The sequence below is a fragment of the Neophocaena asiaeorientalis genome, unplaced genomic scaffold (assembly GCF_003031525.2).
Source record: "Neophocaena asiaeorientalis asiaeorientalis breed wild unplaced genomic scaffold, Neophocaena_asiaeorientalis_V1.1 scaffold10, whole genome shotgun sequence".
NCBI classification, from domain to species: Eukaryota; Metazoa; Chordata; class Mammalia; order Artiodactyla; family Phocoenidae; genus Neophocaena; species Neophocaena asiaeorientalis.
In genome coordinates, this window is record NW_020172817.1 from 5021941 (window position 1) to 5046547 (window position 24607).

Consider the following 24607-nt stretch of genomic DNA (forward strand, 5'->3'; position numbering starts at 1 on the left):
AGTGAAATAAACGTATTCATTTTCCAGATGTCCCTAAGTTTTACATCTAAGTCCCTAACCTAAAGTTATCTAAGGACAATGGGCATTACCTTTTTCATGATTATTCTTGTATTCTCTGGTTCTGATTAGACGTTGACGACTTCCTTCTTAAAAGTATTCACAGCCCTTAGCGATGGCAGTTCCAAAATTTCACAGAACTTTGGCTGTTAGAATGCATCATACATTGTCCCACAAGGAAAAGCTGCCCGGCTGGCTTTCCAGTCAGCTCATGGAACCCCAATGCATCGATATTGGTTGGTGACTATGGTCTGTATTTATTCTAGGGTCCTGCATACATTAGATTTAGTCTCAATTTCCTCAGCTATGGGACGAAGTGAATTCTGTACCTCAGGACTCTACCAGGGGGTCTTCATACTGAGAGAGGCTTATGCTCTCAGCTAGCACCTACCTCCACCAAAACTGAGAGGTCACACCTGCAAAACTTACCACATGGTTTTCATGTGTACTATTAAGGTTCTGCTTTGGGATTTTTACATAGCATTAAAATGATGTATTCTCCTTCTCAAATTATACTTAAAGATACTTTTGTTGTTGTTATGAAGCTGCCTTCTGTTAACAATAAACTACAAATGCACTGGGTACAATGACTTGAACAAAATGAGTACTTACTATTAAACAATAGTTACATTATGTATAATATGTCTAAATGATGTAATCAATATGGCATCACTGATTTTGGAGAAGTTCTTTGCAGGGATGAATAAATTATTAGCCTATTTGCTGTTTATTAACCTGTTCTTGGTTTTGGTATGTAGGGTAAACATTTGTTATGTTAAATGACATTGATTTTTACTGAAAACTTTGATTATCCAAAAGATTGAGAAAGTACTTGGGTTGAACTTCTGCAAGACCCATGTATGTTATTTGTTCCCTTATTCATCATGTATTTGTTCAGCAAATATCTTTGATGTTCTGTACTTTGAGGTTCTGTACTAGAAATGGGAAAGCAGGCATGGAAAATAAATGACCATGTCTAAGGAGTTTACAGTGTAGTGTAGTGACACAGGTAATTGTAACTCAGCATGGAAGATTGGACATGAGGAAGATTTGGACAATTATGATGTGAGCAGAGGCAAAGGAGATCAGAAACCTTTCGAAGGAATTCTAGAAAGGCTTACAGAGCAGGTGCTACTTCATCTGAGGTTTGCAGGTTGAATAGCAGATGGATAAAAGGCATTCTTAGCAGAAAGAAGAGGCTGAGCAGGTAGGAGGGACTGACGAGAGCTTGAAATGCCTGGAGAAGCTCTCTGGCATGGATGAAATCTAATTTGTGGGAGTGGGGGAGATGAGGAGGTATAGCAGATGCTATTGGTGCCCAGGGCCGCATCCCTTTGGCCCTCCCCTGCTACAGATGCAACTGTTGGAGAGTTTCTCCCCCAAATGCCAGCGGTGTCTCCTGGTTTTTCAGCCTTATGACTTTCCTTGAAGCTAGAGAACTGGCTCAGCCTGGAAGAAGGGGTTGGGTGAGAATTAATGCTCCTGAGGCAGCCATACCCTTAACCAATGAGGGAAAGAGTGGAAGGGAGATGTCCCACCTCCTGTCTTTTAGAGGGACACTCCATCTGTGACCAGCTCACCAATGAGCCCTTTATTGGCTCTCTCTCCTTTCCTGTCTCACTCTCTCTTTCCCCTAGAATCCAGACTCTCAGTTCCCATGTCTTTGTCTCAGGCTTGGCTTCCAGGGGGAATTCAAATTAGTACAGAGGGCATGGCATGAGAAGCTTTGTAAGTCATAATAAATACCAAGATTTTATCCTGTGGGTGATGGGAAGCCATAGAGCTGGGGAGTGGTGTGATTAGCCCTATGTGTAGAAGACCATCCAGTGGCGCTTAGAGAATAGACTGGGACAGGAGGGGCTGTCTGGGAACTTCCATAAGGAGGTCCTAAGAAGGTGACAGCAAGAAAAGGGTGCTTACTCTGGGGCAGAGTCCATGAAGGTGGAGTGATCAGGACAGTCAAGAAATGCCTAGGAGAAGAGTTAAGAGGAATTAGTTTAACCAACATTTAAAAAGTCAACCTTTTTTTTTTTTCCCTTAGAGTGCTCTTATAAAAATGTTATGGTATCATATTTTAAATGAAAATGATATAATTCTACCTACAACCATAATGAAATAATTTTTTTTTTTTTTTTTTTGTCGGTACGCGGGCCTCTCCCTGTTGTGGCCTCTCCCGTTGCGGAGCACAGGCTCCGGACGCGCAGGCTCAGCGGCCATGGCTCACGGGCCCAGCCGCTCCGCGGCATGTGGGATCTTCCCGGACCGGGGCACGAACCCGCGTCCCCTGCATCGGCAGGCGGACTCTCAACCACTGCGCCACCAGGAAGCCCCATGAAATAATTTTTGATAGTTTCTCTTGTATGGGCAACAGACCAAGTCCAGTTTTCACCTATGATACATTTGAAGAGGTTGCTGGCCTTTTGTAAAGTGTGATTAGATTTTTAAGAAAAACGTTGCCAGTCTTACGGGTATCATGTATTGAAAAAGCTGAACTGTGACTAAGTTGAATTTTTCAGCACTGTAAAATATTGTAAATAATCACCCTGATTCTTTTTGTGATTTTGGAAAAAGAGAACTATTCTCTAATTTTCTAGATAGGTTTTAATGTAACACCTTTTCCAGTGTACATATCTATGTATGTGTGCCTGTGTTTGTCAATCTTTCACACAGTATGTAATATTTTAGCCTCTATTTTTATGATTTTATACTTTAAATCTTTAAACTTTTTAAATTGAAATACAGTTGATTTACTATATTGTATTAGTTTCAGGTGTACAGTGAAGTGATTCAGTTAATACATATACATGTATCTATTCTTTTTCAAGTTCTTTTCCCATTTAGGTTATTACAGAATATTGAGCAGAGTTCCCTGTGCTATACAGTAGGTCCTTGCTGATTATCTATTTTACATATAGTAGTGTGTATATTTTAACCCCCAAATCTTAACTTATCCCTCCCCACCCTTTCCCATTTGATAGCCATAAGTTTGTTTTCTATGTCTGTGAGTCTATTTCTGTTTTGTAAATAAGTTCTTCTGCACCATTTTTTTAGATTCCACATATAATATACTTTAAATCTTATTCTTCAGTTTTTTACTTAGTAACTACTGTCCCCTATGTACAGAATCCATCTTATTTAAGAATAGTTTTAGGGTTTGAAAGATTTGAATACCTTTTCTGAAGCTGACCACAGAAGAAAAATCCTTGATTTTTGTAACATTAGTTTAGCTGATTTTTTTCCAAATGAGTAAGACCATATCTCAGCAAATCAAAGCTATTAATGGAGAGAATCAGGTGTCTTTAAGTGACATTTCAGATATAAGAGTTAATCTAATACGCCATAAACCAAAAGAGTTTTGAGCTGTGAAATTTGAAGAACTTCCATCCTACATTAATTCCTTCATCACTTCCAGCATGGTAGCATTTTCCCCCTTATGTAACATGCAGTTTTCTTTTCCAGAAGATAAAAAGTGCTTTAGTCAATAAAATATGAGGGTAATTATGATAACTTGAAATGCAGTAAGACATGTATTTTCAATGTAATTTTGCATTTTTTCATGTTTTGAACACCTGCTGACAGTACACTGCAAATTGGTGCAATGTTGCCTAATGATGGCTCATTCTACATGGGAGTTGTTTAAGATTTGTATTTACTTGGTATAGATTGTGGAAAACCACACCGGGAAATGAGGATGAATCCCAAAGCGATCACGGCTCCACAGATGTTTGGTCGGCTTGACGTGGCAACAAATGATTGGACCGATGGGATATTTTCTACTCTTTGGAGGAAAACATTGAGGGCTAAGAAAGGTAGAAGATGAATTACAAGTATAATTTTTGACATGTACTTCTAAATAACATCCTTTGCGGCTATTTAAAATTAGTAAAACAACTGTAGTCTCCATATTATATCTTATCCTAGACCAAGAACTCATAAATCAGTATGATATTTGTGAATGTTGAAATACTGAAATGACTGGTTAGTGTATTTAAAACAGCCCCCCCCTTTTGTTTTTGGTTACAAAGGGAATTATTTTCCTTTTGAAAAAAAAATTTCTGTATTCCTTTGAAAACTTAGGATAAAATAGTTAGAGAAAGCTGTTAAGGAACATTGATAGTACTGTATTCAAGTGATTTCATCACTGTTTTCACTGAAGAGTTAAAAAGTGGTACTCTTGTTTAAGTATGGCCTATTTTTAGAAAACCGATTCTCCTATAAAATCACAGGAGGAAATGGGCCTCTTTGGAAAGAAAATTGTGTGTATCAAAAAATGAAGTCTAACAAATTATTCTCTTTTAGATGTATACGGGTGTTTTGTTTTTTGTTTAAACACACTCCTTAAGGGCTACTGGTTCACTCTGGATATTCTCTTGCTTAGGGACTTGAGCCCACTGTCCCAGAAAATAAGCTCAGATGGAAGAGGTGATAGCAATTCTCCTCTCACTCCTGAATAAGTAAGAGAAAAGCACAGTGCAAGCAATTGCAGGGACAAATAAGAATATAGGAGGAGGACAAGACATTTGGCTTACTTCACGAGTCCACACTTCGGGCAACAGTGTTCTGTTGAAAAACGTTTAAAGTGGCACCACTGACGTTCTCTTTGAGAGAATGTGGCTGATCAACCCAACACCGATTGTTAAAAGAGAAAAGAAAGCACTTCATTTCTAAAGTGTGCTCATATTAGAAATTGCTGTTGTTATACGGGAATAAAATAAAATTTTGTGTCATTTGTTCTAGTAATCCTGTGTAAATACAGATCCAGTAACCAAATGTTACCTTAAAGAATAGGTGCTTAGAGAGGTTTTTCTTAAGTCCTTTCTAGAAAGGCAACATATACTTTTTCTTTCACAGGGACTCTGGTGATCAGATCATCATTTTACTTAAACTGCTAGTTGAATGAGCACGATTAGGAATTTCATAGCATTTGATTTGACTTAGAAGATTCCACAGTTGTTAAATTAGAGATAAAAATTAGAACTACAAACTTGGTCATGGTGTTGGTAAGTAAGAGTAACTAGTGGTTAAGAAATTAAGAGTAACTATTAAACTGAATACCTAAATTTACAAGGGTGTTTCTGTTGGACATTCTATCGATTCTCAGTATAACCCTGCTCTCAGTAGCATCTGGCACAGTTAATCACTCTTATTCTTTTTTTTTTGCGGTATGCGGGCCTCTCACTGTTGTGGCCTCTCCCGTTGCGGAGCACAGGCTCCGGATGCGCAGGCTCAGCGGCCATGGCTCGCGGGCCCAGCTGCTCCATGGCATGTGGGATCTTCCTGGACCGGGGCACGAACCCGTGTCCCCTGCATCGGCAGGCGGACTCTCAACCACTGCGCCACCAGGGAAGCCCAATCTCACTTATTCTTGAAACTCTTCCACCATTTGCCTTCAGGGATACCTTACTGGCTGACTCGCCTCCTACCTCTGTTTCACTGAGAGCTCAGCCAGAGGGAGGAAGCAGTGGAGGAGACCCTACCAGAAGGCTAAACGTTGAAGTGCTTGTGTCCTCAGACCTCTTGTCTCAATCTATACTTATGATCTAGAAGAAACTTACCCAGGCCATGGTTCTCAATGCCATATCTAAGCTGATGTCTTCTACATTTTAATCTCTAGCCCTTGAATTCCCAACTCAACAGCTCTATGGGCTGTCTGTTGGACATCTCAGACTAAACATGTGCAGACCAGAATGGATTCCGTGGTTCTGCCTTTCTGACATCACTCACATCCCTTTCCCCCTTCCCTTCCTCTTTCTAACCAGGTTTGACTTCCTGCTGTTCCTGGAACATGATCACCCTAAGCTTGTACCCACTTCAGGATCTTTGCAACTACTGTTTCCACTGCCTGAAAAATTCTAGCTCTAGATCTTTACATCACTTCATTCTCCTCCAGAAGTACTTCATTGACCACCTTATCTAAAATGCCTCACCCTCTTATCCTGCTGAATTTTTCTTATATATTTCTTTGCATATTGGTTTGATTGTCATGTCTACCCCTTAGAAAGTCAGCTCTGTGAAGGCAGGATGTTGTCTTTTTTATCACAATATCCCTTGAACTGTGCTGATACAGAGAAGGTGCTCAAGGAATATCTGTTCAATGAACTAATGACTTTTTCTTGATTAGGGGCTTTAAACAGTGCTATATAAAGAACAGGAAGAGTCCTATGTGACAAAATATGATAATCATTTAGATCAAAGCTTTATTTAAAAAATTAATGAAAATTACATCAAATTATAGCACTTCTTCAAGCATAGTAGTTATGTATATATGCGTATATGTGTGTCTATGCTTTTCTCCCTGCCCTTGGCGGGATGTTCTAGGGGACCATATCTGGATAGTTCTTGATGGGCCAGTAGATGCCATCTGGATTGAAAATCTGAATTCCATTTTGGATGATAACAAAACTCTAACCCTTGCCAATGGTGATCGGATTCCCATGGCTCCAAACTGCAAGATTGTTTTCGAACCTCATAACATCGACAATGCTTCGCCTGCTACTGTCTCAAGAAATGGGATGGTTTTCATGAGTTCTTCTGTCCTTGATTGGAGTCCTATTCTTGAGGTATGATTGGAATCTTTTTTTTTTTTTTTTTTTGGTAAAATTAAAGAGGGAAACAGATCCTTTAGCATTCTTTTAGAGTGTGCGCTGATTTTTCTGCAGACCTGTTGGTGTAATTCCATTTTAATGCTGATGTTTGTGGAAGATCCTTGAATGCTCTGGGACCTTCAGCCCAGGTTGTCCCTTACCGGTTTCTTCAGTGCTCAGGGTTCTTCAGTTCTAATAATTTTAGACCTGTGAATTACACCCTGTGGGCTGGGGAATAATTGTAAGGCCTAGGTGAATCAATAATCCCACTAGGGACTTCTCTGGTGGTCCAGTGGTTAAGACTCTGAGCTCTCAATTCAGGGGGCCCAGGTTCGATCCCTGGTCAGGGAACTAGATCCCATATGCCTCAACTAAGAGCCTGCATGCCACAACTAAGACCCAGTGCAGCCAAATAAATAAATAAATATTAAAAAAAACAATCCCACCAAACTGTGAGTGAATAAGGAAAATTTAATTGTATCACTTTGGAGATTCATGATATTTTAAAAAGGTACTCATTCAGTTGCTCGTGGATTCCCATGAACACAACTGTCTTAGAATATTAATTCGAAGAAGACAATTTGTTAAAATTCATATAAAGAATTTTTATGAGATTCAATAGTCATAACGTTAGTTTTAAGTTCGCACTTGAAAATAATATTTCAGATAATATCTTTTCAATTCATGGTAAGGTATATTATTTTATTACTACCAATGTATGTTAGAGTATGTTGATTATCATAAGATTATAATTGAATGCCTTGCATACTTAGATGTTTTACTAAATAAATATTATAAGGCAGAATGCTTATTAGACAAACCACCTGTAAAATCTTTTTTGACATTGTTGGTCAAATTATTATTTTCACTTACATAAGTTTTTCGGAGATAATTTTGATTGAAAACTTATGAATTCATATTTTAAATCAAGTAGATGAAGATGTGAAGAAGGAGGGGATTTTAAAGCAAAATGATACTGAAGTACAGTTGGATATGTCATTGAAAATGCTTCTGAAGATTTCAGATTTCACAGTTAAATTATCCATCCTTTAAGAAGAATACAGAGCAAGAGTTCTCAACCCTGACTTTGCAAGAATAATCACCAATGACAGTTCTTTAAAATACAGATGAATGGGCTTCCCTGGTGGTGCAGTGGTTGGGAGTCCGCCTGCTGATTCAGGGGACACGGGTTCGTGCCCCGGTCCGGGAAGATCCCACATGCCGCGGAGCGGCTGGGCCCGTGAGCCATGGCCGCTGAGCCTGCATGTCTGGAGCCTGTGCACCGCAACGGGAGAGGCCACAACAGTGAGAGGACCGCGTACTGCAAAAAAAAAAAGAAAAAAAAATACAGATGACTGTGTCATACCTCAGTCTATCAATTTAGAATCTGAGGAGGAAGGTGCAGGAGTTATTGTTTTAAAAATTTTTTTTTTTTAAAGTACCACAATGGATTCAGCCTTCGTAACCACAGATGCAGCAAACTCCAAGTGAAAATGAATTTGTGATTTTCCCCCAAATACTTTAAATTCACAAAGGCTTTTAAACAATACTTTTACACTATTAGCTAATGAATATTTACAGTTTGCTATTTACGAAATGAGCTTCTATTATATCTGTCCGTGTTGAGGCTGAATAAGGCCTTTACATTGGCGCTAACTTGCTTACAAATGGTTAGCAAGAAGCAAGACTCACAAGACTGGAGGTGTTTAGAGCAGGGCAGGGCAGCTCTGAGAGAACTACTAGAGGGCAGACCAATGGGGAAGTTGTGTTCATGGGAATCCACGAGCCTCTGTGAGCCACGCTGATAACATAGCACCATCAACTTGAAAGTGCTATGTTTCGTTTTTGTTGCTGTGCAATCACGTTGAATTCATGAAATGATAGATGATTGAGAATCAACATTTTATTGCTTCTGTTCAGAATCTCTAAGAATGACCTGATCTCTTGATGCCAAGGGAACTTTCCTCACCTGCAGAAAATATTGTGTTAAGTGATATTTTGTTATGAATCACATGTAGTTTCCTAAGATTGGGTTTCCAAATGACTAAATTCCCCATTTTCCTGAGTATTCTTTGATATTTTTTCTACACTGGTTATTCATTAAATTAGAAGAAATAAAATTGTGATAAACCTTTGTTTCCTATTTTGAAAAATCTGGGGATGGATTTCCTTTTTTCATCATTTATTCCTTTTTCTTTTTCTAAGTTATTTCCATATATATGCCTCCTCATTTTCTCCTAGCATATTTTAATCAAGAGCCGAAGACTTTCCCCTCCATCTTGCTTCAAGACCTGAGCTTATGTGTAGTAACTGAATGTAGGGATGTTGGAATCAGACTCTGGGTTTGAATTTTGACATCTACCAGCTGTGGGATCCTGGTCATGTTGCTTAAACTCCTTGGGCCTTAGTTTCCTCATCTGTAAAAGGATAATAACAATTCCTACCTCACAGAGTTGTTTTGAGCGTTAAATGAGATAATACAGGAAAGAATTTATGTCAAGGTCTGGTACATCAGAAGTGCAGTATAATCGTTAGATATTATTATTGTTAACCGGCATTTAGAAAACTTTTGTCCAAAAATGGCCATTTTTCTGGTGTGCTAATACATTCAATTAATGCATTCATCTGCAAACCAACAGGGTTTTCTTAAAAAACGTTCGCCTCAAGAAGCTGAAATTCTTCGTCAGCTGTACACCAAGTCATTTCCAGACCTGTATCACTTCAGTATTCAGAACTTAGAGCACCAGATGGAGATGCTGGAGGCCTTTGTGATTATGCAAAGCATCAACATGCTGCAAGGCCTGATCCCTTCCAAGGTAAATCACTTAACTTTCTAGAACTCTCTGTCCTTTTAGCTGAGCCATACTGTGCAGGGTCTGTGATATTTGAACATGATTCTTAGAACCATGGGGAAGTGGGGAGGTTTCAAACATGGACACTGCATATTTTGTGTTTTTCTTTCATTTCTTTTTTTTTGTTTGTTTTTTTCCACAAAGCAAACCACAGATTTGTGGATTAGGGGCAGGTTCTCAGTCGTCTAACAAGCATTCAAAATTTATTTTGGAGACCAGTTTGGTATTCCCAGAGATCAGTTCTGCATTTGTTCTCCAGTTTTATTCATCTTTCCCTCATTCTTGTTTTGGGGGAAAACTGTTATCCCTTTTAGATCTTTGCTATTTTCATTAAAATGTCAAAGCCAAGTTTTGGTTTGAGAATTAAGAAAGTAAAAGAAAAGTTTCTTTCGTGCTCAGGAACAAGGTGGGGAGGTCACGCCGGAGCACCTGGGGAGACTCTACGTCTTCTCCCTAATGTGGAGCGTCGGGGCAGTGCTGGAACTGGATGGCCGGCGCCGCATGGAACACTGGCTGTGCTCCCAGGAGAGGCTAGCCTTGGACCTGCCGCCTCTAGCAGGGCCTGACGACACCATGTTTGACTATTACGTCGCATCTGATGGTGAGCCCCTCTCTTCTATCCATCCATCACATGTGGGACCAGTTTTTTCCAAAATGGCTAATATTTATACTCTATTTATCTATCTACCTGTCGTCTATCTATCATCTATCAATCTATCATCTAGCTAGCTAGCTAGCTAGCTAGCTATCATCTATATTTCTAAATGGTAATTAAAACTCTTGGCTGTAAAATTGAAATGGAAATGTTTATGTACGTATGAAAGAGAGTCAATTGTTTCTTTTTCAAATATTTATTTCAATTGAGTTCCAAATGCACATTTTCTTGTTAAATATATCGTGTACTGAACTTTTCATGAAATAAAAACAAATTAAAAAAAATCACCAAGTCAGATCCATTTCAGCCATTCATTCGATATAATCAGCAACTTATAAAAAAATGACAAAGTAGTATATTTTTATGAAATAGGTGTGTATATCTATACATCCGTGTCTATGCATGTATTGCAATACTTTAAGTTTATTTAAATGTGCATACATATATATAAAGTACATATATACACATATATGAAGTACAAGTATACATAATATTTATATATGGCATCCTAGGATGTTTTATTTTTGGTTTTACAGTTAGGGAAGTACATAATGAAAAATGATTTTAGGTATATACGACTATCACTGTCCTGTATTTTTCTTTTTAATAAATTATTTATTCATTTGGCTGCATTGGGTCTTTGTTGCTGTGCGCGGGCTTTCTCTAGTTGCGGCGAGCGGGGGCTGCTCTTCGTTGCGGTGTGCGGGCTTCTCATTGCGGTAGCTTCTCTTGCTGTGGAACACAGGCTCTAGGCGCGCGGGCTTCAGTAGTCATGGTGCACGGGCTAAGTTGCTCTGTGGCATGTGGGATCTTCCTGGACAGGGGATCAAACCTGTGTCCCCTGCATTGGCAGGTGGATTCTTAACCACTGCGCCACGAGGGAAGTTCCCTGTCCTGTATTTCTATACACACTTTTTGTTTTTGAGAACCTACATGTTTAAAAAGAAAATTCCAAGATACTTCTTACTATTTCCTAATATTACCACTTTGGGAATAGTTTCTTGGGAAATTTTGACTCAGCGAACACATACTGAAATACTTAGATGTCTGAATTTAATGAATTTTACTTTGTGGGGAATTTTTGGAAGATGGCTTCATGAGATTCAAGGAAGTCTGCTCATTATAATTAGGAATTAAATTATTAATAGGAATAAGAAGATGTAAATGTTCTCTGTTCACCTCAGGTAAATGGATGCACTGGAAGACCTGTACTGAGGAATATGTGTATCCATCTAATATCACCCCAGAATATGGCTCCATCCTGGTGCCAAATGTTGACAATGTGAGAACTGACTTCCTAATTAAAACCATCGCTAAACAGGGCAAGGTATGGCTCTTTCACTTTTATTAAAAGTAACACATTTAAAAATGTCCCTTGAAAACATGAAGCATCTTGTGACCACCTAGAAGGGTGTGATAGGGAGGGTGGGAGGGAGATGCAAGAGGGAGGGGATATAGGGATATATGTATACATATAGCTGATTTACTTTGTTATACGGCAGAAACTAACACAACATTGTAAAACAATTATACTCCTATAAAGATGTTAAAAAGAGAAAAATAACATGAAGCATGTTGCATTTATTTTAGAATGTTTTATGTTGCTGTTTAGAATAAATAAAAGTATTAGCCAAATTAATATACTTCTTTTATTATTCCTCAGTAACAATATTAAAGTTGAATAGCTTTAATTCATAATTAAGTAATGATTTTTCATATATTGAGAGAAAGTGAATTTTGACTTGTTTTTCTAAAGAGAAATCCTTCTCTTTTGATCATTATATTATTTTGCCATGGCTGCCATAGCAAAATACCACAGGCTCGGTGGCTTAATCAACGAACATTTCTTTCTGTACAGTTCTGGAGCCTTGAAATGCAAGATTAAGGTGTTGGCGGGTTTAGTTTTTTTGGAGCCCTTTCTCTCTCCTTGGCTTGCAGATGGCTGTCTTCTCACTGTGTCTTCCCATGGTCCTTGTGTGTGCATCTTTGTTTTTCTGTGTGTCGAAATGTCCTCTTCTTGTAAGGATGCCTGTTAGACTGAACAAGAGCCTACCTTAATGGCCTCATTTTTCATGTAATCATCCCTTTAAAGACCCTGTCTCCAAATGTAGTCACATTCTGCAGTACTGGGGGTTAGGGCTTCCACATATAAATTTTGTGGGGACACAATCCAGCCCATGACAATAATTTTATTGTATTTCTTGGATTTCTTTCTCAACTCCTATCTTAGGCTGTGCTGTTAATTGGTGAACAAGGAACAGCCAAAACGGTCATAATCAAGGGATTTATGTCAAAGTACGATCCTGAAAGCCACATGATCAAGAGTCTGAACTTTTCTTCTGCAACCACCCCGCTGATGTTTCAGGTACTGGCTCACTGGTGCTGCTGGTTCAGCCCAGGTTTGTGATAAACTTTGGAGGCTCAAATCTCAATCTGTTCTGCTGTACCCACTGAACTTCATGTGCACTTTCACAGCCATAGTAAATCCCCTACATACGTCTTCCATTATCTCTATTTTTCTGTTGCAATAGAATCTCCCCCTAGTTAGATGATAACATATAATCTTAAATTATGGAGAAATAAAAAGATTATATATGGTGTTAAAAGCCTCAGCACTGTTTAGAATATCTCTGTAGAGAAGCCTGTGGACATGCAAAATCCAGAATTGAAAGAAATATTATTTATTCCCCACCTAAACCTACTTCTTCTCCCTACTGTCTGCTTTTCTGTGGGTGTTACTATTATTCTAGTCGTTAGGATAGACACACTGGAGTCATCTTTGATGGTCTCTCTCTTGAGTCAAGGGCTGCTAATGTATCTAAGGAAATACTTTTCATGTTGTTTCCTTTTTCTCCCTTCCCCCTATCCACCTCTACATAATCTACTTCGTGATTCCACAATAGGGTACTAGCATCAAAGAATCTTGAAGCTGGTCTTGCTTCAAGTCTGATCTTCTTCAAATCTAGTTTCTATTCTTTTTCCAATCTCTGGTTCCTATTTATCTTGTTGTTCACTGACTTAACATTCCACAATGGCTCCTATTATCAATTGCAGCAAGGAATACAGTCTTAGAATCTTAGCACATTAAAGATTTTGCTTATGGTATCATTGAGGAGGAACAGAGCACAACTCTCAAGTTTGCATGGCTTTTGTCAATGGAACTGCCAAGATTGACCACGGCTTGCAGTGGCTAACTGGTTCTTTTTCTCCTATTCCTAAATTATTTAAGAAACTGGAGAGTAAATCTTAAACTTCAGTCCATGCTTTAATTGTTTGCAAATAATCTATGATAGCTTTATTAGAACGTTAATACATTAATAAAAGATATATTTTATAAATTGAAATGTATGAAATGGTACATTTGAAAAGATACATATGAAAAAGAGTTAGGAAAAGGTACATTCATAAAACCTTTATTAGAACGTTAATACATTAATAAAAGATACATTTTATAAATTGAAATGGTACATTTGAAAAGATACATATGAAAAAGAGTTAGGAAAAGGTACATTCATAAACTGAAAATGGAAGGGAAATTTTCAGGGGAATTCAAATCCAAAGAACTTCATTTTTGATTAACTTCGTTGTTCTTTAGTTGTTGGAATGAAAATATCAAAGAGCAATGAAAATTCTTGAGAACAAGGCTAAATCATGACTTTTTAATCACTTAATGTAATTGGTGACTACAGAGTGCCAAAAAACTAAGACCATTGATTAAGTTTCTAAATAAGACTGTCAAAACATTATGCTCCTCTGTTAGAGATGGAATTTCCAAAACTGGCTAGCCTTCTATCATTAATGAATATCATTTACACACTGTTGTGTTGGGAAGGTCTGGATGGAAGGTGAACCCCAGATTGCAGTGACTCAGCAGTGGTATTTTTGTGTTTGGGGAACTGCACACTAGATTATCCTAGGCTGGCAAGGTGCTAACATTATACACATTCCCTTGATACTATTTTATATTTTTAAAACTGTGTTTTACTTTTGGAGAACATCTCTTTAAAGGTTATAATATAACCTTACTTGTGGATGCTGATTGTTAAGCATTAAATCAAAGTGTGTTTTTTTTTTTTTTTCATTATGTAGGGTAGCTATCTAGCTCTTCACATTTCTTGGGAGTGGATTGAATCTTTAGGGCTGCAGTGCAATTCTGACAGCAACCACCTGGAGTTAGTGCAGACTTCACAGGTGAAGGGCTCAGTCCCTACAAAACTTCTCTCACTTCAGAACCAGCCACAAGCTCAGGGGTTCCCAGGCTACCAACACTTCTGAACAATTGGCTGCAAACTGAAAGGTTTCTATGACCCTGTCCGTTTTGATAATTCACCAGAATGACTCACAGAATTTAGGAAAATGCTATGCTTATGATTTTATTATAAAAGATATGAATTGGGATCAGCCCAAAGAAGATGCATAGGGCAAGGTCTGGGAGGGTCCTGAATATGAACCTTCTTTGTCCTCAGGATGTATTACTCTCCAGGCATATCTATGTATATCAGCAACCAGGAAGCTCACCTGAGCCTCATGTCCAGAGTTTTTACTGAAGTTTTATTACATAGGCATGATTGGTTGGCCATGTGATTGAAGCAAGTCTCCAAACCCCTTCCCCCTGGGAAGTCAGCTGATATCACGTGGTTTAAAGCCCTAACACTCTAATCATAGTTTGGTCTTTCTGGCATGAGTGGTCTGAGGGGCCCACAATGAATAACAAAGACGTTCTTATTATGCGGGAAATTCCACGGGTTTAAAGGGCTCCCTCCTAGGAACCAGGGACAAAGGCTAGCCAAATTCCTTAGTAGATGGCAAGGAGTTGTCACATATTTTTGCTAGTAACTCTTGGTGATATTTACACCTCTCAGGTGGTAAAGACCTGTGCTTTATGTCTCTGTAGCATGAAATACTTATTAATTTCCTAGAAAAAGGCACACGTAATCTAGAAAACATCCTGTTTATTAATATACAAATTCATAAACCATGTAATAAATTTCTAGAAGCAGTACCATATCGAAGCATTATAAATTAGAAGAAGAAAAAAACAGGTTTTCATAACATGAACATCTGTATTCTTTAGGGTTCCATTATCTGATTCACAACTATTGATGTTTAACCCAAATCCTTCCTATCCTTCAGTAAGAAAGTGGTCTCAACACTTCACTATTTCTTCTTCTGTTCAGAGGCATCACAGGATCATCTGGTCTGTTTAGTGCCTGTTTTGACTGCTAAGCATCAGGGCTTTCAATTAAGCTAGACTCATTAGTTTTAGAAAACTTCCAATTAGCCAAACTGCTGTAATTAACTTTCTCACTATAATTTTCAGCCGTTCATGCTAAACAAGGGCTGATGGAGCTGAGCATTTGTCTCTGTGTGTCCCATTTATTTGGATCCAAACCAAATTGAAATTGTAGATGAGAAAATAGATACCGTCCATCCCTCCCGTGTTGCCATGATGGCATATGTGTCAAGGGCACACGTCTGTTTCTTGACAGGTTGTTTTCATCTGAACTTCCTTTGTTTTTACCATGGTGTCACTTTCACATCTTTTATCAGCAGGAGGACAGACTCTATGTCCCTCTTTTCCTGGGACTGTCCAGTTAACTTCTGTTGTCTCAGATGAATAATGAATAGCATCCCTGTTACTATCCAAAGTATGAAGTTTGGACCAAAATTATATGGTCACCCTCTTTTTGGCTAAGGAAATTCAGTTAGTCTTTTAAGAGAGATGATTTTTTTTTTCAAAACAAATATTGTTTTAATTTTTTTATTTTTGAAAGTAATTCACACGTACCTTTAAAAATGTAAACAATACAGAAAATAAGACGAAAAAGAAAATTTCTTAAGAGAATTTCTGAAAAGATTTCTCTGTTCTAAAAATAATCTCGAAGTACTCCAAGTGCAACAACCGTCTTACAAATGTTTGGGTAGCAATAGGTTTTGTTTTTTAAAAATGACAATTGTAGCGCTTGGAAGGAAATTCCACATTTTTTCCTAGACTCAGAACCACTTTTCCTAATGAAATCTTACGTAGAAGACTAATCTATCAAACAGGTAACAAGGGATTTGCTTTGATGGAATTGGAGCTGGCCTCCTGAAATCCCTTCCAACCTCCTTCTTGCTTTCTGTAGGGGCCCGTGTGATTGAAGAAAATCCTTTCTGTGCTTCAGAGTATAGCCTGAAGACCAGTTTCCAGAGGAGACTCTTAAGATATAATATGTGAAAGTATTTTTTTATGGTAAAAAGCTCTCTAAAAATGTCAGGTTTCACTGTTAATATTAACACACTCAGGTTAAGGAAGATTGAAATACTCATTTGAGTTCCCAGATAGTTAGTTGGTGGCAGAACCTGGGTGAAAAACCAAGTTCCCATGTCTTCCACTGTGCTTTTCCAGTTCACCCATCTGATCCTTCCAATGACTTTTCTTTATTCCTATTAATATTAAAATGGCTGATTTATCACAGTGCATTTTTAAATTTTTATCTTTTAGTTATATATTATTATATTTTGATGTTATTTTTGATACAATTTTACTTTTTGTAATATGCTATTGAGAATTTTAAACTTTACTAATATAAGCCTGTTTTCATTTGGTTTTGATGAGTTACAATAAAATGGAAAGGTAGATTTCTTAATAAAAAGCATAAGCTCTCCATTTTTATCTTTTAGCTAAATAGCAGATACATGGAAGCCTAAACTTAAGTATATTTTATATTTCAATTTGATTGGATGTAATATGTATGAAAAATGATTTAAGTGCTGATATATAGAGATACCTATAGTAATAAAAAATATCTTTCATTTTTATGATGCATTAAATTCACTAAGTACCTTCACATGTATTATATCATTTATGGATAATATTCTGTTGTATGTATACACACACATACATGTACATGATTTATGTATCTCTATATACATTCCCACTTTTGAGCTGTGGTTCAGTGACTTATGTGGTTTAAAATGACTTATAAGTCATAAAGCTAATAAGTGGGGGAAGTAGCAGTTTAACCCCTTTTTTTCTAACTTTAAACCCAGTCAGAGCTATTGCATAAGGCCATTGCAGTTTACGCACATTTTGTGTTATGTCCCATTCACAGAGACAATAATGTGAATAGTGAACCCAAGAACTGGGCAGTGCACAACCTCCTCAACTGTACCTGTTCCTCCCCCTGGCTGGGGAAACAGACATGTGTACAATCAAGTATAGCTGATGTGATAAGTGCTACTTATGGAGTAAATCTAAGTACCCTGGAGCCCAGAGGAGGAGGGGATTCATTTCATTAGGGAATTACAGGACTAAATGTAATGAAAGAGTTGACCATTACTTGGGGGAATTTAATATTTATATAATGTTAATAATTTAGGGATTACAGAGGCTGAATTGTCTATTAAGAGACCAATTCAGAAAATTGAATTGCCCTTGTTTTAGAGCTTTTCATTTGGAATGAAGAAGAGTAGCGTAGAATGGCTTTCCTCAACCCCATTCCTAAGTCTATCTGGATGACTAACCATCTGTTTTTTATGTCTAAAATGTCACTGTCACAGCTGGGGTTTGCTCTAGTATCCCATGTATGTGTGAGCTAGACAGACAATGAGGTCAGAAAGTTGTTTAGGTGCCATAGATTGCTTCAGATGATGTCATGCTGACTACCATTCTCCTATTTCAGAGTCAAGTTATTGTCTATTCTCAGAGAACAGCATAAACTACCCTTAGTCCAGGCCCTTGCTAGATATTTCAACTCTTTACTGATAAGCTGGGTTGAGAGAAGTGACTTTTATGGAAGATCATTTATCTAAGTCAATATTTCACAAATTGTGTTTGGGTACTACTAATGCTGAGAGATTTCTGGCTCAGAAATGGCTACGTTAGGAATATGTAAATAAGGATCTCTTAATGAACACTGTAAATCAGTCTGAGAGGAGCATCATTTTATTGTTTTATTGTTAACTGGCTATGAACGAATGAAGACCGTGATGGGCCGGAACCAAGAGCCTGAAAAGGAATGTTTAGAAATGAGACTGGAAGGTGAGCAGGGAGCGTCATGGTGTTCCTTGTAAGTCACTAATAAGGAACCACTGGAATACTAAGCAGGATTACATCAGCACTCAGCAAGTTCATTCTGGCTGCAGATGGAAGAGAGAGGGCTGTACTCAGAGAGACTTGAGAGGAGATGGTTACAGTAATTCCTCCAGAGAGAGGTTGACTTGGACCAAGATAGTAAGAGTGGGAATGGAAAGAGCACAAGGATGTGTTCAAATTGTGGTTGAGAAGCAGAACAGACAGGACTCGTTTTTGGTTGAGTGGGTATTGTTGGAGGAGAGGGATGGGAGAGAGAGAAAAAAAGTTAGAGATGACTCCCAAGTTTCTTGTCTTTATTGATCTATGTATCAAATATTTACAGATAAATATTTTGTACCAGACACCTTTCTAGACACTGAGGAGGCAGTGATGAACAAGATAAACAAGGTGCCTGCCTCCCTTGCATTCTAGTGGGAGAGACAGACAATAATCAAATCAATGAATAAATGAATATACCTATTTGGTTTTATTAACTGGACTATGGTTTATATCACCAAAAAGATGGATGAGATGGGACAGTAGATCAAGGAGCCCAGGGAGAAGGTGGCTGGCAGAATACTACAAAGATGACAGATTATTCTTTTTTTTTTTTTTTTTTCTTTTGGTAGTGGGACAGTAGATCAAGGAGACCAGGGAGAAGGTGGCTGGCAGAATACTACAAAGATGATAGATTATTCTTTAAACTGATTTCTTTGGGGAGACAGAAGAGTCTAGACAAAATTGTAAATCACACAATATAGACATTGTATGTGACTTATAAAGAAGTTTCCAGGCCTGACTGGAGGCAAGGAGGGCAATTTAAAAGGTTGTGACATTAATCCATATGAGAAAGACAACTAACTAATCAAGGGCATATCATTTTTCAGAGAGGATGAGATACATTAAAAAGCAGTATTTAAATTGCAATAGACCTTATCGATGTTGGATGTGGAAATGTTTGGTTGAGATTTAGGTAGTTGGTGTTAATCCCTGAGATGAGCACCTAGGAGTGGGTGCAGATTTTGTGATGAGGCAGAGATGTCTGCGTTTGGATATGTTGATTTTGTGATGCTATGGATCATCTAAGTGGGGAAGTCCAGTTGGAGACACTAGTCCAAGTATATGGTTTTCCTAAATATTCCCAAACACATAGATCTATGATGGAGGAGAACATGAAGTTACTGTGTTTCAGGCTTTTGGGAGATGTTATCCAACTCCCCAGTTCATTCGGTAACTATTTGATGGCCAACAGTTATGAACACAGGAAGAAGTCTCAGCTTCTAGGTTCACAAGCTATTTAATTTTTCTCCCTCCTTTGTTTTTATCAACTTAGCTTTTTAATTTTATATATATATATATATATATATATAAAAGTAATAATTTTATATATTAAAATGAATTCCTTCTAGTAATTTCCTGCTATTTCAAAGAAATTAAGGTCATAATGAAGGGGAAGAAAGTGCAGGTATGTGGCTATTACTCCATATTATTTCACCTGTTCCACCTATGGCTTTTAGCTCTTAGAAGGCCCCCCGAAGACATAAAATCTTCATGTGCCTATGAGTTCTCATTAACAGATAAGGGAATATCGGGAAGGCTCTAGTTTGCCATAGGGAGTTGTCAAGAGATTATTAATTGCTTTATCCATTTAAATTCATTGAGGAGAGCTAAATTTAGCCTAGTACATTACTTTAAACAGTTTTCTTTTATGTCAGGGGAATATGAAATTCTTCTTGCCATCGTACTGTTGTCATGGGAAATTTGTGTGATATGTTTATATATCTTTCTATTTTAAAATGGTGAAAAATGTTCACATCTTTTGCTATTGTTCATTAAAATGATGACAGAAAATTACAATTTGAAATTACCAAACTGGGGGAATTTTCAAGGACAGATGTATAGGTTTTTGTTTATATCTTGGCCTTATTTCTTGGTTGTATCTTGAAGGGTTATTAATGTCATTTTAACTGGTTTGCTCTTCATGAAATAAGGAAACTCTTTTTTGGATAGGATGAGAATGCGTTTTATCTCAATACACCTCCACTTTCTCTTATATTTTATACATTATCTTTAGCATGACTTAAATCATGAATCAGTGGGAATAAAATGAGGTCTTTAAGATTGAGTTTCTGGAGCATGAGAAGTGTGAGCCCTTTCTGTTTTCTTTGCAGTGCTGGCTCTGCTTACTCAGTACATATATTCTGAACAACTGATTGATTTCCAAACTACACTCTATGACCATGGAAATGTTGATACTGTAGTCAGTAGTCTGGGGTTCTTCCCTCATGTCCCCATTACTCCTTCCAGCACCCCTTCTGTCAGTTTTAGTATTCCTCTCCACATTGCTAGGACATTTTTTTATAGAGCACAGTACCATTTCCTTCTGTACCACCAAAGCTCAGAATGTATTGGATAGAAAAGAGGGGGCATTGTCCTCCACTTTGTGAAGGGGAAGAGAAGTGATTCAGTGTGATTGCATCTGCCCAAAGCAGACTGTGTCAGGCTACAGAAGCCAGTTGGCAGATTTCTCAACAAAGAGAGAACAGTCTTCAGATTATGGCCGCCCGTGGAGCTCAGAGCAAGACCTGAGAAGCCTCTTGGACAGTAGCCCTGTTTAGCTTTGTCTATGATTATAAGGAAACTTTGAGGAGGGCTGGACCTTTGAATAATGGGGGTTAGGGTTATATTATATTGTCACCAACATAGGCACAATAAGACAAAACTAAGTCTGTAGAAATAAACAGAAGAGTCTCATCCCATTCAAGATTTACATTGATCAGAATTTTCTTTACTCCTAAATTAAACCAGATTTTCAAAGGTTATAAACGTCATGCAAGAAAAGTTAGGTACTTCATGCCCTGCTTTCCAGAATTAAGGGACATTTTGGGTTTTTTTCTGAGTAATTTCTGTCATTTCAAAGTTTCCTGGATTTTTAAAATAATTAACCATGTCAGGGGATATTTTCACAGATGTTTCTGTTGACTTTTCTATTTAACAGAGGACGATAGAGAGCTATGTGGATAAACGCATGGGCACAACATATGGCCCTCCAGCAGGAAAGAAGATGACTGTTTTTATTGATGATGTGAATATGCCAATAATCAATGAGTGGGGAGACCAGGTATATCGATCCTATTGTGTACTTTATTTGCCTAATTCCTCATTGATTTATTTTTTGATGAGTAAATATTTTTTACTTTTTCAACTTGCAATTCCTAAATTCCAATAAGGTCCATTATTTGGAAACACTCAAAGAGTTAGGTCCTGGGATATAAAGGAATGACATTTTAATTCTAAAAGTTGTCTTTCTTAGGTTACTAATGAGCTAGTACGACAGCTGATGGAACAGAATGGATTTTATAACCTAGAGAAGCCTGGGGAGTTTACCAGCATTGTGGACATACAGTTTTTAGCAGCTATGATCCATCCTGGGGGCGGACGCAATGATATACCCCAAAGGCTCAAGAGGCAGTTCTCTATATTTAACTGCACGTGGCCCTCTGATGCTTCTGTGGACAAGATCTTTGGTAAAGTGAATGTCAGTGGGGCATGGGAGGGAAGAATCCCTGCTTGGGTTCCAGTGAGAATATATCCACCTAGAGGTCAACACAGAAAGGGCATTGGGTGGTTCCTTAGTCTACGGGCTTCATCACTCTCAAGCGGTGTATTTTGTTTATATAAAGATTTACTTTATTATGTATGTACTGAGTTGAGTGCTAAGTAGATTTTTTTCTGCCTATGTATTTCTTTAAGAAACTGTCGCTAGCTTCTTAAGCCAGGAGGTTAAACATTAAATGGTCTTAGACACGATGAGATGCTTTCCTCGTGGGTATACATATTTGAGGTCTGCATTGATATAATGCCATACCAAAAGTTTATGTAGCTGATACCTAACCAACCCATAAAATGATTTTGGCCAAAGAAATAATATTGCACAGAGTGGAGATTAGCCAGAGTCTGATCCTCAGAGTAATTTATAGGGGTGTAATAAATTACTGATTGATTACATATGCAGCGTTTCAGAAATAAATTCACCCAAGAAACACTAGCGTAATCGATAACCATAATTATTTAACTGAGAAATGAAAATGAGTTTAGAAACTGATTATGGAATCACTCTTTTCAGAAAAAGTGTAAAGTTGTGCATGCATTCGTGTGAGGTACTAATTTACCATTTCTGAAATTGCAACTGAGAAAAAACTAACTAAGATTACCCTAATAAATTTCTGGCAGACTAGAATGTCTTCTTAGTGCCCTAGGGTAGTGGAGTATGGCAGTATCTGCCTTCAATCACAGTGGTGGGCAAAGGTTTGGAAACTTGCTTGTAACTATACCTACTATGTAGGTTTAAAAAAACCCCAAAGAACATTAATTAATAGAAATTTCTTTAATATGTGGTTAACTATTAAAATGTTTAATTATTTTTGTACTCGCATTATAATGTTTTTCATTTTCACTTAGGTGATTTGAACTGTCAGTCAAAATGTTATGACTTTTTTCCCCTTTCAGGTGTGATTGGGATAGGATACTACTGTACCCAAAGGGGCTTCTCAGAAGAAGTGAGAGATTCAGTGATGAAACTGGTTCCCCTGACACGCCGACTATGGCAGATGACTAAGATTAAAATGCTCCCTACCCCTGCAAAATTCCATTATGTCTTTAACCTTCGAGATCTTTCTAGGATCTGGCAGGGAATGTTGAACACTACTTCAGAGGTTATCAGGGAACCAGATGTAAGTGATACATAAGAGAGTAAAACAAGTAACTTTGTTATTTATTATAAACTGTAAATATTCTTAGTAATGCAATTTTTAGTGGCATCATGAAAATATTTTGGGATGTTTTAGCATGGATATTTTTTTCTTTGCGGCTTTTCACGAACATAAATAAGGGAAAAGTATGCCAATATTTTTCTTTAAAAGTTTCAATTAGGACTTCCCTGATGGCACAGTGGTTAAGAATCCGCCTGCCAATGCAGGTAACACGGGTTTGAGCCCTGGTCAGGGAAGATCCCACATGCAGCGGAGCAACTAAGCCCGTGCGCCACAGCTACTGAGCCTGTGCTCTAAAGCCCGTGAGACACAACTACTGAGCCTGTGTGTTGCAACTACTGAACCCCGCGCGCCTAGAGCCCGTGCTCCGCAACAAGAGAAGCCACCGCAATGAGAAACCTGTGCACCATAGCAAAGAATAGCCCCCTCTCGCCGCCAACTAGAGAAAGCCCGCGCACAGCAACAAAGACCCAACGCAGCCAAAAATAGAAAATATATAAATACATAAATTAATTTTAAAAATTCCAAATAAATTTGGTTTATGTTTAAGGAAATATTATATACAATTATTTTCTAATGAATAGAGTAAAAGGAAAAATTGATTTTGTTTTTTCATCATTATTTTCTTATACTAAATAATGGAAAGAATCCCTGTTGATCTTATTATATGTCTTCCTATTGTTCATATTATAAACTTCATATCATAAACCTGACATTTTAACTTTAAAAAGTAATTATCTTTATAAATAAACTTTCAAAATTGAAGAATGAAACCATTTTGTTTTTAATCATCCATGATCTTTCTTTCCCATATAACTTGATGTACTAAAAGAAATACATATATTGGTAAAACTGAAAAGAGACAGAAGAGTAGAAAGTTCATTTGACAGAAAAATGAGCATTTGTACGTACACTCGAATAAAAGAGTTCCTAGAATTATAAGAATGCTCTTCAAACTAAAAGGGAATTCTAGTATGTAAAATGCAATATGTATGTAATATGTAAAATTGTAAAGTATGTAGTATGTAAAAATGCAGTATGCCTTTTTTTGCCAAAGTGTAAAGCTAAGGCAACATCAGCCTGTTTTTCCATCCTTTTATGGAACCAAGGTTGTAGTTAAGCAAATAGGTTTTAGGGGACTTCTCCACTTAAACGCACCGAGAAAGTTGAGATATCAACCAAACTGTCACTAGGCACATCCAATGTGGACTATTAAAAAAAACTCAGCTTTGCCTCAGATGCTCACAAAGTAGGTAATGACACTGACTGACTGCAAGAGGACATTTTGGGGAAAACTCAGTCTCCTTGTTACAGAGAATTGGGAGTCATTTTAACAGCAGTGAACATGTTAACTTGATTTTTTTCCCTCAGAGTTATTGATAAATTAATAGTGTTGTGGAATGCAGTCTTCCAAAATTACTTTTTGAGTAGCCGTTTTTTGGTGCTTATTTTTTTTTATTTTTTTTTTTTGCGGTACGCGGGCCTCTCACTGTTGTGGCCTCTCCCGTTGCGGAGCACAGGCTCCGGACACGCAGGCTCAGCGGCCATGGCTCACGGGCCCAGCCGCTCCGCGGCATGTGGGATCTTCCTGGACCAGGGCACGAACCCGTGTCCCCTGCATCGGCAGGCGG

At 37.8% G+C, this 24607-nt stretch overlaps 1 protein-coding gene and 1 non-coding gene across 2 annotated transcripts in view; both read left to right on the forward strand.

Annotated features, from left to right (window-relative positions):
- DNAH5 (dynein axonemal heavy chain 5) overlaps positions 1-24607 on the forward strand; it is a 200419-nt gene that overhangs the window by 86481 nt on the left and 89331 nt on the right. Inside the window, exons 40-48 of the mRNA XM_024741734.1 lie at positions 3720-3866; positions 6376-6617; positions 9281-9457; positions 9893-10094; positions 11333-11475; positions 12379-12513; positions 21203-21325; positions 21518-21731; positions 22714-22937. Of these exons, the coding sequence (XP_024597502.1) occupies positions 3720-3866; positions 6376-6617; positions 9281-9457; positions 9893-10094; positions 11333-11475; positions 12379-12513; positions 21203-21325; positions 21518-21731; positions 22714-22937 (1607 nt within the window). The remainder of the gene's footprint in view (positions 1-3719; positions 3867-6375; positions 6618-9280; positions 9458-9892; positions 10095-11332; positions 11476-12378; positions 12514-21202; positions 21326-21517; positions 21732-22713; positions 22938-24607) is intronic.
- On the forward strand, positions 6920-6992 carry TRNAE-CUC (transfer RNA glutamic acid (anticodon CUC)). Its single transcript has one exon. It is a non-coding gene; the product is annotated as a tRNA-Glu (tRNA).